This window comes from Rattus norvegicus, chromosome 1 (assembly GCF_021556685.1).
Source record: "Rattus norvegicus strain SHRSP/BbbUtx chromosome 1, alternate assembly SHRSP_T2T, whole genome shotgun sequence".
Taxonomy (NCBI): Eukaryota; Metazoa; Chordata; class Mammalia; order Rodentia; family Muridae; genus Rattus; species Rattus norvegicus.
In genome coordinates this window covers 109549780-109562869 of record NC_141534.1, presented here as the reverse complement: position 1 = coordinate 109562869, position 13090 = coordinate 109549780, and the positions used below count along the sequence as shown (strand labels likewise).

At 37.7% G+C, this 13090-nt stretch overlaps 1 protein-coding gene across 2 annotated transcripts; it reads left to right on the top strand.

Annotated features, from left to right (window-relative positions):
• Positions 1-801: 801 nt before the first annotated feature.
• Positions 802-11936, top strand: Mrgprb3l (MAS-related GPR, member B3 like). 2 transcript variants are annotated; one of them, XM_087600444.1, is made up of 2 exons: positions 802-925; positions 9935-11936. In XM_087600444.1, the coding sequence occupies exons 1-2, from the start codon at positions 915-917 to the stop codon at positions 10926-10928; spliced, it is 1005 nt and encodes a 334-aa protein (XP_087456570.1). In that variant the 5' UTR covers positions 802-914; the 3' UTR covers positions 10929-11936. The 2 variants fall into 2 exon arrangements, with proteins under 2 accessions (XP_087456570.1, XP_087456581.1); XM_087600455.1 differs by lacking the exon at positions 802-925 and adding an exon at positions 1010-1106 and having other exon boundaries at positions 9935-11921.
• The last annotated feature ends 1154 nt before the right edge of the window (positions 11937-13090 follow it).

The window sequence follows — 13090 nt, the reverse complement described above, 5'->3', positions numbered from 1 at the left end:
ATGCAGGGATGATTCCATATATGAAAATTCATCAACGTAATTCACATGATTATCTCATTTGATACTGAAAAAGCCTTTGACAAAATCTAACACCTCTTTATGTAAAAAGTCTTAGAGAGAGCAGGGATACAAGGCATATACCTAAACTTAATAAAAGTAATATACAGGAAGTCAACACCCAACATCGAATTTAATGGAGAGGAACTTAAAGCAATTCCACTAAAACCAGGAACAGGACAAGGCTGCCCACTTTCTCTGTCTATTCAAGATAGTACTTGAAGTTCTAATTAGAGCAATAATAAAGTTAAAGAGGATCAAGTGGATCCAATTTGAAAAGGAAAAAAAAAGTCACAGTGTCATTGTTTGTAGATGATATGATAATGTACATAAGTCATCCCCAGAATTTTACCAGAAAACTCCTACAGCTGATAAACACCTTGAGAAAAGTGGCTGGATACAAAATTAACTCAAAGAAATCTATTGTTCCCCCCTTTATCATTATTTTTATTCTGTTTGTTGCTTTATTATTGCTAGTTCTGCCAGCATAGGGTTAAGTCTGATACCCAGATAAGGCTACATCACTGGCTCACATTGATTGGCATTGCTCACCTTCTGGATGCAAGGAGTTAAAAAATAACAAGTACTAACAAGACATAGGAGCCATAGGGGTTGGTGTGACCAGGGGATGAGAGATAGGATCCTGGCCAAATGTTGAGAACAGGCTTGTGAAGAGTATGACTCAAAGGATCGACACGCAGGCAGATTCAAGTACAAGAAACTACAGGTCTTTCAGCCTCTCCTGAGTATCCTTCCACAAACACCAGTTGTTCTGCCATGCTACAAAGTGTTTCGTATTGACAAGAGACTCAGGGGACTCTTTTCCACAGAACAGCTTACGACCTCCTATAAGAAGAATGGAGGGAAGGTAAGATTCTCTCGAGACATTCCTCCCAAATCTATCATCTATTTTTTGTAGTCAGTGACCATAGAACTATATCTTAAGGTGCAGAATCCACAGAGCCTTATGTGTAGCAAAAGTCATAAGAAGTTCCTCATGACTGCATTGTAGGTTTGCATACTGGACTGCTGGAAGTGAGTGAACCAAGGTAATGTGTTCCCTTTACAATTTTCTCCATTCTTCTCTAATTAAACTGCTCAAACGTGGTGCTATTGTGAGAATTCTTTCATTCTCCTTGACTAGGTAAGCATGTGGCTATAGACACTGTCTAAAAGAAAGTTTTAGTCAGTACCTCAGTCATTCATGTTTCCTGCAATGGAAAGTTTTCATGCATTTCTGTGTCAGCAGGAAAGAGATGGTCTAAAACTGAGTGACTAAAAGGAACACAATTATTATTTATCATAATGTACATACTTAGGGAAAGTTACACTATATGTTTAAGCCATCTCTGACACCCTACCCCCAATAACGTGGACTGTGGAGCCTTACCAATTGTAGTAAAGTAGAAGTAATTTGCACCTAGATCTGGCTTTTACTGTGTTTGCAGGGTCCCTGTGCTCTGCCCTGGTCATTCAATATTGATTAATTTCTTTCTTTGATAATTCCATTTATGCCACAGTATACCCTGATTACCCTCCCCCATTCTCTCAACTATCCCTACCATGTCTGTCAATCTCCCCGTCTACCAGTTTCCCTTTGAGATTATGATTTTTATCTTTATTTTGTAGCACTTATTCTGTATGCCAACTGGGTCATTTGTTCTATTGGTAACTGATTTGGTTATTAATGGGTATCTGATTGAAGCCCATGATTTCTCTTCTCCTCTAATCCCTTCCAAGTTATTCAGCTGGGAGAGGTAGCCCTTCGAGAATTCATCCTTCATCCATGCTTGGCTGCTCTTGGGAATATTTTTGTGAATAACCTGGGAGGGTACACCCACCTGCTCTGCGTCTGTGACTGGAGTGACTGTGTCTTGGTGAAGAGATGCCATTTCGAAGCTCTTTTCATTATTTTAACTTTTCTCATATTCTTCCTGACTTTTCTTCTCCAGTGTTACCTGAACCTCAGGGAAATAGATGGAAATGACTTTCTTTTAGCACTAAACACTAAACTGTTAATTATTCTCATTACTTTGTACTGTTAAGAGTCTCTTTTTTAAATGATTTTTTATTAGATATATTTCTTTACTTACATTTCAAATGTTCTTCCCTTTCCCAGTTTCCTGTCCTTCTTTTAACTCACATTTTCTCAACAAAGAAGCTTCGCTGATTAAAGTTGAATCTTGTGTTCATGCAAGAGTATAAACATAAGTGTGCGTCAGAGTGCAGCTCCATGGCATGCCAATGTAGTTCAACAACTGAATTCAGTTTCACTATAGTTTCAAATATTTTCCCAATTTGGGGTTTTGAATTGATTTCTAACACTAAGCAATTATTCCTTTGTATGCAGTGAACTTTAAATCCAGAGTGCAAGTAACCCATATAACTATACTGTACCCATATTGCACAACTGTGTACATCTAACTTGGCAGGCTGGTCTCATAGATTGCAGAATTCATAGCCGAGTAAGACCATAGATACAGTCTGTACCAGAGGAGCCTTCATAATTTTTTCAGTTATAGCCATTTTACATGAAAATTCCACAATTTCATTTTTGCATCTGAATCAATTCTCATAGTATATATGTACAATATATATTAATATTATATATATTATTGCTGTTGATGGACTTCTAGGCTGATTATCTGTTCTAGTTCTTGTGAATGGAAGAAAAAATAGACATGAAAATGAGAGATTACTTTTATTAGGATATGAAGTCTTTAGGATACTTGCCAATGCATGGTATAGTTGGGTACTATCTTAGCATCAGTGTTGCTGTGATGAAATATCATGACCAAAGTAACTTGCAGAGGAAGGGTTTATTTGTCTTAAGCTTCCAAACTACAGTTCATCATAAAAGGAAGTCAGGGTAGGAACCTGGAGCCAGGAGTTCACACAAAGACCACAAGTGGTGCTGCTTATTGGCTTGCTTCTATGACTTCCTCAACCTGCTTCCTTGTAGAACCTAGGACCACCAGTAATGGCACCACTGATAATGAACTTGGACCTTCCCTGTTAATCACTAAGAAAATTCCCTTAAGACTTATATACAGTTTGATGTTATGAAGACATTTTTCTCAACTGAATCTCCCCCCTCTTGATCGCTCTAGTTTATGTCAAGTTGACTCAAAACTAGCCAGTATAATTACTATAAGAGTTATATCTCATTTTCTGAGGAATCACCAATCTATTGTCTACAGTGGTAGCACCAGGTTGCATTCTCACAAACAACAGTAAATTAACATTCTTCTTTCTCCATATCCTCTTCAGCATTCTTGTTCTTTGGATTCTTGATGTCATTCTGCCTGGGTTAAGGTAGAATCTCAAGGTGATTTTAATTTGCATTTTCCTGATGGTCATTGATGTTGAACACTTTTTGAAATGTTCCAGATATTCATATTTCTTCTTTGAGGATGTTCAGATCTATGGTTCTTTCTTTGACTGGTTTGCTTTTCTTCTTGATATTTTTCTCTTTGGTATCTTTATGTATTTGTGTATTTCTTTACACAAATTTTCTGCTTTCTATGTAGCTGTTTAATTGTGTTATATTTACTTTAGTCAGGTATTTCATCTTACCCTTTTTCAGTTCACACAGCTGTTTTTTTTTCAAATCCTCTTCGATTTTCTTGAACTTCTGAATATGTTTGTAATTGTTTTCTGAATCCTGTGTCTTGAGTTTCATCTAAATTACACTCACTGGGGATATATAATATAGGATTTATAATGTTTTTATAAAGTATTTCCATATTGTTTGCAATTTTTGATAGGACACACACATCTGAAGTTTGGTTCTTTATTATTTCTTTTGGTATAAGTTTTTGGTCTCTGTTGGTGTCTAAGAACCGCCTCACAAACTATCCAGATACCAATCTCAGTCAAACAGGCAGAGTTTATTCATGCACACCCAATGACTGTTCGATCAGGAAAACAATCCAGATTTGGAAGCTGAGACTATGACCTTGAATACTTCCCTGGGCCAGTTTATAAAGGCAAAAATCATAAAATCACACGGAGGCCATATGCAGGTACAGGAAGCACTGCAGGTTACTTGGCTCTGACTCAAGCTATCTAGACAAAATGCTTATACAAGCTTGAATTAGATTGGTCTTAAGTGGAGCCGGTGGTTGGGGAATTTCCAAGTGTAACAAAGCTTAGAATATAGCAGGATACATTGTCAACTTGACCCAACAGAAAGAATTCTTAGTGTCTGAAACAACACGAAATGGCTGGCAGGCATGGAACAACATGGCTATAGTTATGCCAGGGGAGCAAGCCTCAACAGACACCACTTTGGAGTGCCCAGGTGGGTCATGGACTTCGTACTTGCTTTGGAAGACTCCCAAAGAAAAAATGTTTGATGGTGGGGGCAAGGAGGGTCATTTGGAGTATCTAGCCTAATAGTCTAGTCCCTAGAAGGTGTTAATTAAACAGTGGTTTTATTAGGAGGACTGTGACAGTTGATTTGCAGTTATATTCTTTCAAGGTGTTGAACATTATGTTTTAGTGTTCTTTCAGCTCTAAGATGTTTAAACAGGACTGTGTTATTTTACTGATACCTTTTACTTTGCAAGTAAATTGTCTCATGCTCCTGTAGCCTTTAATATCAGCATTCTTTACATGTCACTTACTTCTGACACATGTCACCACATTTTGCAGTAGAGGAATGTTTTCCTTATTTCACATACTCATTGGCTTGTGCTGTCAGTTGAGTATTTTATTTAAGCCATTCTGATGGGTGTAAGGTGAAATCTTATAGTTGTTTTGATTTGTATTTCTCTGATAATTATGAACATTGAACATTTCTTTAAGTGTTTCTAGGGCGTTAGAGTTTTTGCTATTGAGAATATTCTATTTAGCTGTAAACCCCATTTTTTTAAATTGAGTAATATGACTTGTTAGTGTCTAACTTCTTGAGTTCTTTATTTATTTTGGTTATTAGCCTTTTGTCAAATAAAGGGTTGGCGAAGAACTGTAGGCTGCTGTTTTATTCTATTGACAGTGACTTTTGCCTTATAGAACTCTGCAGTTTCAGATGATATGATAGTATATTTAAGTGATCCCGAAAGTTCCACCAGAGAACTACTAAAGCTGATAAACACCTTCCACAAAGTGGCTGGGTATAAAATTAACTCAAAGAAATCAGTAGCCTTCCTCTACACAAAAGAGAAGCAAGCCGAGAAAGAAATTAGGGAAACAACACCCTTCATAATAGGCCCAAATAATATAAAATACCTTGGTGTGACTTTAACAAAGCAAGTAAAAGATCTGTACAATAAGAACTTCAAGCCTCTGAAGCAAGAAACTGAAGAAGACCTCAGAAGATGGAAAGATCTCCCATGCTCATGGATTGGCAGGATTAATATAGTAAAAATGGCCATTTTACCAAAAGCAATCTACAGATTCAATGCAATTCCCATCAAAATACCAATCCAAATCTTCAGAGAGTTAGACAGAACAATTTGCAAATTCATCTGGAATAACAAAAAACCCAGGATAGCTAAAACTATCCTCAACAATAAAAAGACTTCTGGGGAAATCACTATCCTTGAACTCAAGCATTATTACAGAGCAATAGTGATAAAAACTGCATGGTATTGGTGCAGAGACAGACAGATAGACCAGTGGAATAGAATTGAAGACCCAGAAATGAACCCACACACCTATGGTCACTTGATTTTTGACAAAGGAGCCAAAACCATCCAGTGGAAAAAAGAGCATTTTCAGCAAATGGTGCTGGTTCAGCTCGAGGTCAGCATGTAGAAGAATGCAGATCGATCCATGCTTATCACCCTGTACAAAGCTTAAGTCCAAGTGGATCAAGGACCTCCATATCAAACCAGATACACTCAAACTAATAGAAGAAAAAGTGGGGAAGCATCTCAAACACATGAGCACTTGAGAAAATTTCCTGAACAAAACACCAATGGCTTATGCTCTAAGATCAAGAATCAACAAATGGGATATCATAAAACTGCAAAGCTTCTGTAAGGCAAAGGACAACGTGGTTAGGACAAAACGGCAACCAACAGATTGGGAAAAGATCTTTACCAATCCTACAACAGATAGAGGGCTTATATCCAAAATTTACAAAGAACTCAAGAAGTTAGACCACAGGGAGACAAATAACTGTATTAAAAATGGAGTTCAGAGCTAAACAAAGAATTCACAGCTGAGGAATGCGGAATGGCTGAGAAACACCTAAAGAAATGTTCAACATCTTTAGTCATAAGGGAAATGCAAGTCAAAACAACCCTGAGATTTCACCTCACACCAGTGAGAATGGCTAAGATCAAAAACTCAGGTGACAGCAGATGCTGGCGAGGATGTGGAGAAAGAGGAACAGTCCTCCATTGTTGGTGGGATTGCAGACTGGTACAACCATTCTGGAAATCAGTCTGGAGATTCCTCAGAAAATTGGACATTGAACTACCTGAGGACCCAGCTATACCTCTCTTGCCCCAACATATAACAAAGACACATGCTCCACTATGTTCATAGCAGCCTTATTTATAATAGCCAGAAGCTGGAAAGAACTCAGTTGCCCTTCAACAGAGGAATGGATACAGAAAATGTGGTACGTCTACACAATGGAATATTACTCAGCTATCAAAAACAATGACTTTATGAAATTCATAGGCAAATGGATGGAACTGGAAAATATCATCCTGAGTGAGGTAACCCAATCACAGACAAACACACATGGTATGCACTCATTGATAAGTAGCTATTAGCCCAAATGCTTGAATTGCCCTAAATGCACGGAACACAGGAAACTCAAGACAGATGACCAAAATGCAAATGCTTCACTCCTTCTTTAAAAGGGGAACAAGAATACCCTTGGGAGAGAATAGGGAGGCAAAGTTTAGAACAGAGGCAGAAGGAACACCCATTCAGAGCTTGCCTCACATTTACAGCCCACACATATACAGCCACCCTATTAGATAAGATGGATGAAGCAAAGAAGTGCAGGCCGACAGGAACTGGATGTAGATCTCTCCTGAGATACACAGCCAGAATACAGCAAATACATAGGCGAATTCCAGCAGCAAACCACTGAACTGAGAACGGGACCCCCGTTTAAGGAATCAGAGAAAGGACTGGAAGCTTGAAGGGGCTCAAGACCCCATATGAACAGCAATGCCAACCCACCAGTGCTTCCAGTGACTAAGCCACTACCCAAAGACTATGCACGGACTGACCCTTGGCTCCAACCTCATAGGTAGCAGTGAATAGCATAGTAAGAGCACCAGTGGAAGGGGAAGCCCTTGGTCCTGCCAAGACTGAACCCCCAGTGAACGTGATTGTTGGGAGGAGGGCGGTAATGGGGGGAGGATGGGGAGGGGAACACCTATATAGAAAGGGAGGGGTAGAGGTTAGGGGGATGTTGGCCCAGAAACCAGGAAGGGAATTAGAATCAAACTGTAAATAAGAAATACTCAAGTTAATAAAGATGAAAAAAAAAGAGCTCTGCAGTTTCATGAGGTTCCATTTATTAACTGTTGTTCTTAGTATCTGAGCTCTTGGTGTTTTGATCAGGAATTGTCTTCTGTACTAATGTGTTCACGGCTATTTCCCACTTTTTCTTCTATTAGATTCAGTGTATTTGGTTTTATGATGAGATCTTTGATTCACGTGGATTTGAGTTTTTCACAGGGTGATAAATATGGATCTATTTTCATTCTTCTACATGTCAACATATGGTTAGACCAGCCCCATGGTTGATACTTTTTCCCCATTGCATGATTTTGCATTCTTTGTCAAAAATCAAGTGTTTGTAAGTGTATGAGTTTATTTCTGGGTCTTTGATTCAATTCCATTGATCAAACTGTTTGCTTCTGTACCAAAACCATGAATTTTTTATCACTATTGCTCTGTAGTACAGTTTGAGGTCAGGGATGGTTATTTCTCCTGAATTTCTTTTATCATTCAGGATTGTTTTAGCTATTGCTTTTTTCTTAATTTTTCTGTATGAAATTGAGTATTGTTCTCTCAAAGCCTGTAAAGTATTGTGTTGGAATTTTGATGGAAACTGCATTGAGTCTGTAAATTACTTTTAGTAAGATGTCCACTTTTACTATGTTAATCATACCTACCCATGAGCATGAGAGATCTTTCCATCTTCTGATATATTTTTCTATTTCTTTCTTCAGGGCTTTGAAATTCTTGTCATACAGATCTTTCACTTGCTTGGTTAGAGTTACACAAAGTTATTTTATATTATTTATGGCTACTGTAAATGGTGATGTTTCCCTAATTTCTTTTGTAGCCTGTTTAGCATTTGTATATACAAGGGCTAGTATAAAGTGTTTTATTTTTTAAATTCATGCCCATTTGAGGTGCTTCTATTATTGTAATGTCCTTTTATTTGTGTAGATTAAGGAAAGCCTTTATCACTAAAACATCGTGTAATTAGTTGTTCGTGCTTTTTTCTGCATCTCAGACCCAAAGAATACCAGCTATTGTTTCTATTTCCCTTCATTCCTTCTACCTTCCCCTCTCCCTTCCTCACTCCTTCCCTCCCCCTCCTTCCTTCCCTTCTTCTTTCCTTCTTCTCTTCCTTCTTTCTTTTCTCCCTTTTTTCTTTCAGCCCAAGCTTTTCTGGAAATCACCTATATAGCTTAGACTGTCTTTGAATGCATCAAAATCTTCCTGGCTCACCCTCTAGAGTCTGGTGTTCCACAAGTGAAATACTGTATTTGGTAGATAGTTTCTACTGATGGGTTTTCCCCTCTAGATATTTCTGTGTCACAATGTCCTCCATACATCACAATTGTTACCTTCTTCCTTCTTTGTGTCTTCCTCCAAATTTGCTTTTTTATTCCTCAAGAATGTTAGTAATTCACTTATTCTCAGAACTAATACCTAAATTCTGGCTGAAACTCTCCTAGGTCATCAATGTAGTCATTTAATAGACACCCTTTAGTTGGAGAATGTCAAAGTCCATCACTGGCCATGTTGCAGCATAAGCCATTTTTCCAAACACTCTAGAACTTCCTCTGACAGTCACTAGCATTTATATTTTCCTTATTTTTCTATGTGCTTCGTGGTCCTAAACATGTTCTAGAATAGTTTAAAAACATTTAATCTGAAATTGTAACTACTTTTGGGTTTAATGTTAATTTATTCATTTGTAAATAATTATCGTATATATAATTTATGAGATATATAATCACATACAATATATTATGTAATATATATAGTTTGGAAATAATAATAAATCAATGAAAATTCTCATTCATTGTGTCTCAATAGAGAGAGGTACACTTGTGATATAGCAACAGAAAACGGAATAGTGCTTAATGTCCTCAAAGGCTTTCCTGCTTTCTAGTTTCAAATCTGAAATGGAGATTGAGTCACAGTAGCCTATAGGTTTGGTTTTTCATACTTGTCTTAGTATGACTTGGGAATCCCTTCATGATTGTCATTCATGATTTCCATATTTTCCCATTGGATACCTTGCTCCCCAATCCAGGATTGTAAGCAATTATTGGTCATGCTTCTGGCTTCCAAATTCCTTCAGCAGAGAAGAACTGGTCTTATGACTGAAAGAAATTTGAGTTCAGAGTTTTATTTCTAACATAGCCTGAGACACTGGGCGTTTAAACTGAGCATATCAGATACTCTCATAACAGTAGAAGGACATAACTTGTAGATAGCTGAAATAAATACAAAATGGATTTAAATTAAGAATTCAGAAATATTGGTTTTGACATGTCCTTAATGTCTACAATCCTATTTCACTCCTTATGTACCAAGTCAGTCATTAACATATAGCAAGGTGTTAACAAGCATCAGGGAGTACACAGACAGCATGTGCTCATATATATTTTATTTTATTTTATTTTATTTTAATTAATTATTATTTTTTTGGTTACAGGAACACTAGTGGAGCTCTTCTAAGCATGGATCTAAGAACATCACTAAGAGATATCACAACATTGGATAAAAACAACATTCATTTTTCACTTTGTTCCATCGAGTTTCAAGTCATGAGTTTGCTTTCTCTCATCATTTCTCCTGTTGGGATGGTACTAAATGGCATAGTCCTATGGTTCCTGGCCTTCCAGAATCATAGGAATGCCTTCTCTGCCTACATCATCAACCTAGTTGTGGCTGACTTTCTCTTCCTGTGTTCTCACTTCATATTTTCCCTTCTTATTGTTCTCACCCACTACACTATTTTAATGTACATTAGACAGATTTTGGATACTGTGACAATATTTGCTTATTTTTTTGGCCTGAGCATTATCACCATCATTAGCATTGAGTGCTGGTTGTCTGTCATGTGGCCCATCTGGTATCACTGTCAACGTCTGAGACTCACATCAGCTGTCATCTGTGTCTTGCTTTGGGTTGTATCCCTGCTGTTTCCTGCCCTGCAGATGAAAACATGTAGCTTGCTGCTTAATACCTTAGACAATTCTCGGTGTGAGATAATCAATTTCATCTCTAGTGCATGGTTAATTGTTTTATTTGTGGTTCTATGTTGTTTCAGCCTCATCTTGCTTCTCAGGATCTCCTGTGGATCACAACAGGTTCATGTGACCAGGCTGTATGTGACCATTTCACTCAGGGTGCTATTTTGCCTGCTCTTTGGCATCCCCTTTGGGATATACTGGATGGTTGACCAATGGAATGAAGAAAATTTTTCTTTTAGAGCTTGTGGTTTTTCACATGATATACTATACCTATACTGTATTAACATCTGTGCCAATGCTACTGTTTACTTCCTTGTTGGCTCCATTAGGCATGGCAAGTTCCAGAGGATGACTCTGAAGCTGATTCTGCAGAGGGCCATACAGGACACCCCTGAGGAAGATGGTGGAGAGAGGGGTCCTTCAGGAAATCCTGAAGAACTGAGAACAGTCTAGTACAGCAACTGAGAGCTGCTTTGATAAGATATATTGTTTTGAAGAGAGAAATAGTTTTTCTTACCTATGGGACCTGTTTTCACAACCTTGTTCAGCTTGTTACCTGATCTTTCATCAGTTATAAAAGACAACAATCATTTATGTGAACGATGAGACATACAGGATTTGTCAAATACTGACTGCAGCATTTCTGAAGCTGTGTTACTGAGGGCCCACCATTTTATTTTGATGGGACTCCTCATAAGTGTTCTGGGGTTGTTAATGATTAATGGCAAATGCATTTTTCATCAGAAGGCTAAAGGAAATGTAGGGAAGTATGGCATTTCTTTAGTCACTGAAGTTTATTGTGCTTAAACAAATGTTATATTTTGCAAAATTTTATTTGTTTAAAAGCACCCCTTTCCCAGTGTTTCAAGAGTCAAATAGATACACTGTATAATCCTAGTCCTTACTAATTTCCATAAGTTATAAAGAATATATGAAGTGATGGTCTTTCTCATATAAATTGCTTATATACAAATATACATTGTTTACTCATACAATCTCAATACAAGTTTGTCAAATCTCTAGTCACCCAGTGGAGTCCTCACCTTCAAGTTCACCATGTCTTTCATTTTATCATTGGAAGAGTTCTGTCATGTTTTTGTAATGAGATCCAACAATATATGTGAACACAGGAAAGTGAAAACTCTCTGTAATTCTCTTCAAAATACCTTGTTTGACACTCCATTATCATGTCTCTTCTCTTTCTTCTCTTGTCTTTGCCATGATTTCAATCTCTCTAACTTTCTAATGTCTCATGACAAATTTCCAATGAAATCCTCTAGACTACATTCTTTTGAAATCAAACCTGCCTCACATTTATATTACTTTATTGATACCACATTATTTATTACTTGAATTGTGCATATTTAATAACATTTTCTATATTTTTTGTTTTAAACATTCAATATGTGGTATTTTCAAATAAAGCACAATTAGGTGTGCACAGATCAAAGGAAACAGGTCAACAAATCTTCCTAAGTGTGTGGCTCTACAGGATTCAGAAATAACCCAGGAACCACACACACACACACACACACACACACACACACACACACACACACATACACATACACATACATACACACATATACACACACACATACACATACACATACACACACACACACACACACAGAGAGAGAGAGAGAGAGAGAGAGAGAGAGAGAGAGAGAGAGAGAGAGAGATTGTCTCCAGCTGTAGCTACAAAACAGCAATGAGTCACCTGTCACCTTGGACCTGATTTTTTGCTGAGACTGATTTTGCACCAATCCAATTTTCCCATTCTCGAGAACCCTTAAATGACAGAGGCTGATCTTCAGAAGTTGGAGATGCACTTTGAAACATACATTGCTTCTTCCCCTACTCTGTGTGTGTGTGTGTGTGTGTGTGTGTGTGTGTGTGTGTGTGTGTGTGTGTGTGATATGCTTGTGGATCATACACATGCAATCAGCTATGGCTAGAGTGCCATTGCTGCTTATTTGCTGGCTTACTGCCACAGTCTCTGCTATGATAGTCCTGGATCATAACCCTAATGAACAATGAGCCCCAATTAATTTTTGTAGACATTTACTTGGTCAGGGTAAGTAGAAATGTAACCAAGATATAAGTTGCTACCAGGAACTTCGATATTGGTGTGATAGACCTGACTATGTTGTCTTTTGAGAAACTGTGAAAGATTTGGGGACATTGGAATAGCAAAGCAGTTCATTGCTATAAGTATCCCTTAAGCACAAGCTTGAGAGACAGCAATGCTGCGAACTGTGGATGATAAAGCCAACTCAAGAGGTGTCAAAAGGGAACAATGTTGGCACCTGGCTAGAGAGCATTATTAGGATATTTGGCAAAACTGTGACCACTTCTTACCCTTTCCCTAAAAATCTGCCTGAAGCTACATCTAAAAATTTGGAGTAATGTTTTTTTGCATAGGGTATTAGGTCAATCATGAAAAAAGGAAAAGCAGGCTAAAAAGAATACCAAAATGTACAATTTGAGGAGCAAAAGAAGACTAGGGAATTTAATGTTGGAGCTAAGTGTTGTGCTCAAAGAGATGAGTAGTTCAAAGAAAGGCCTTATTGAAAATGGAATAAAGACAGTGCTGCCCTATGGCAAGACCTTAC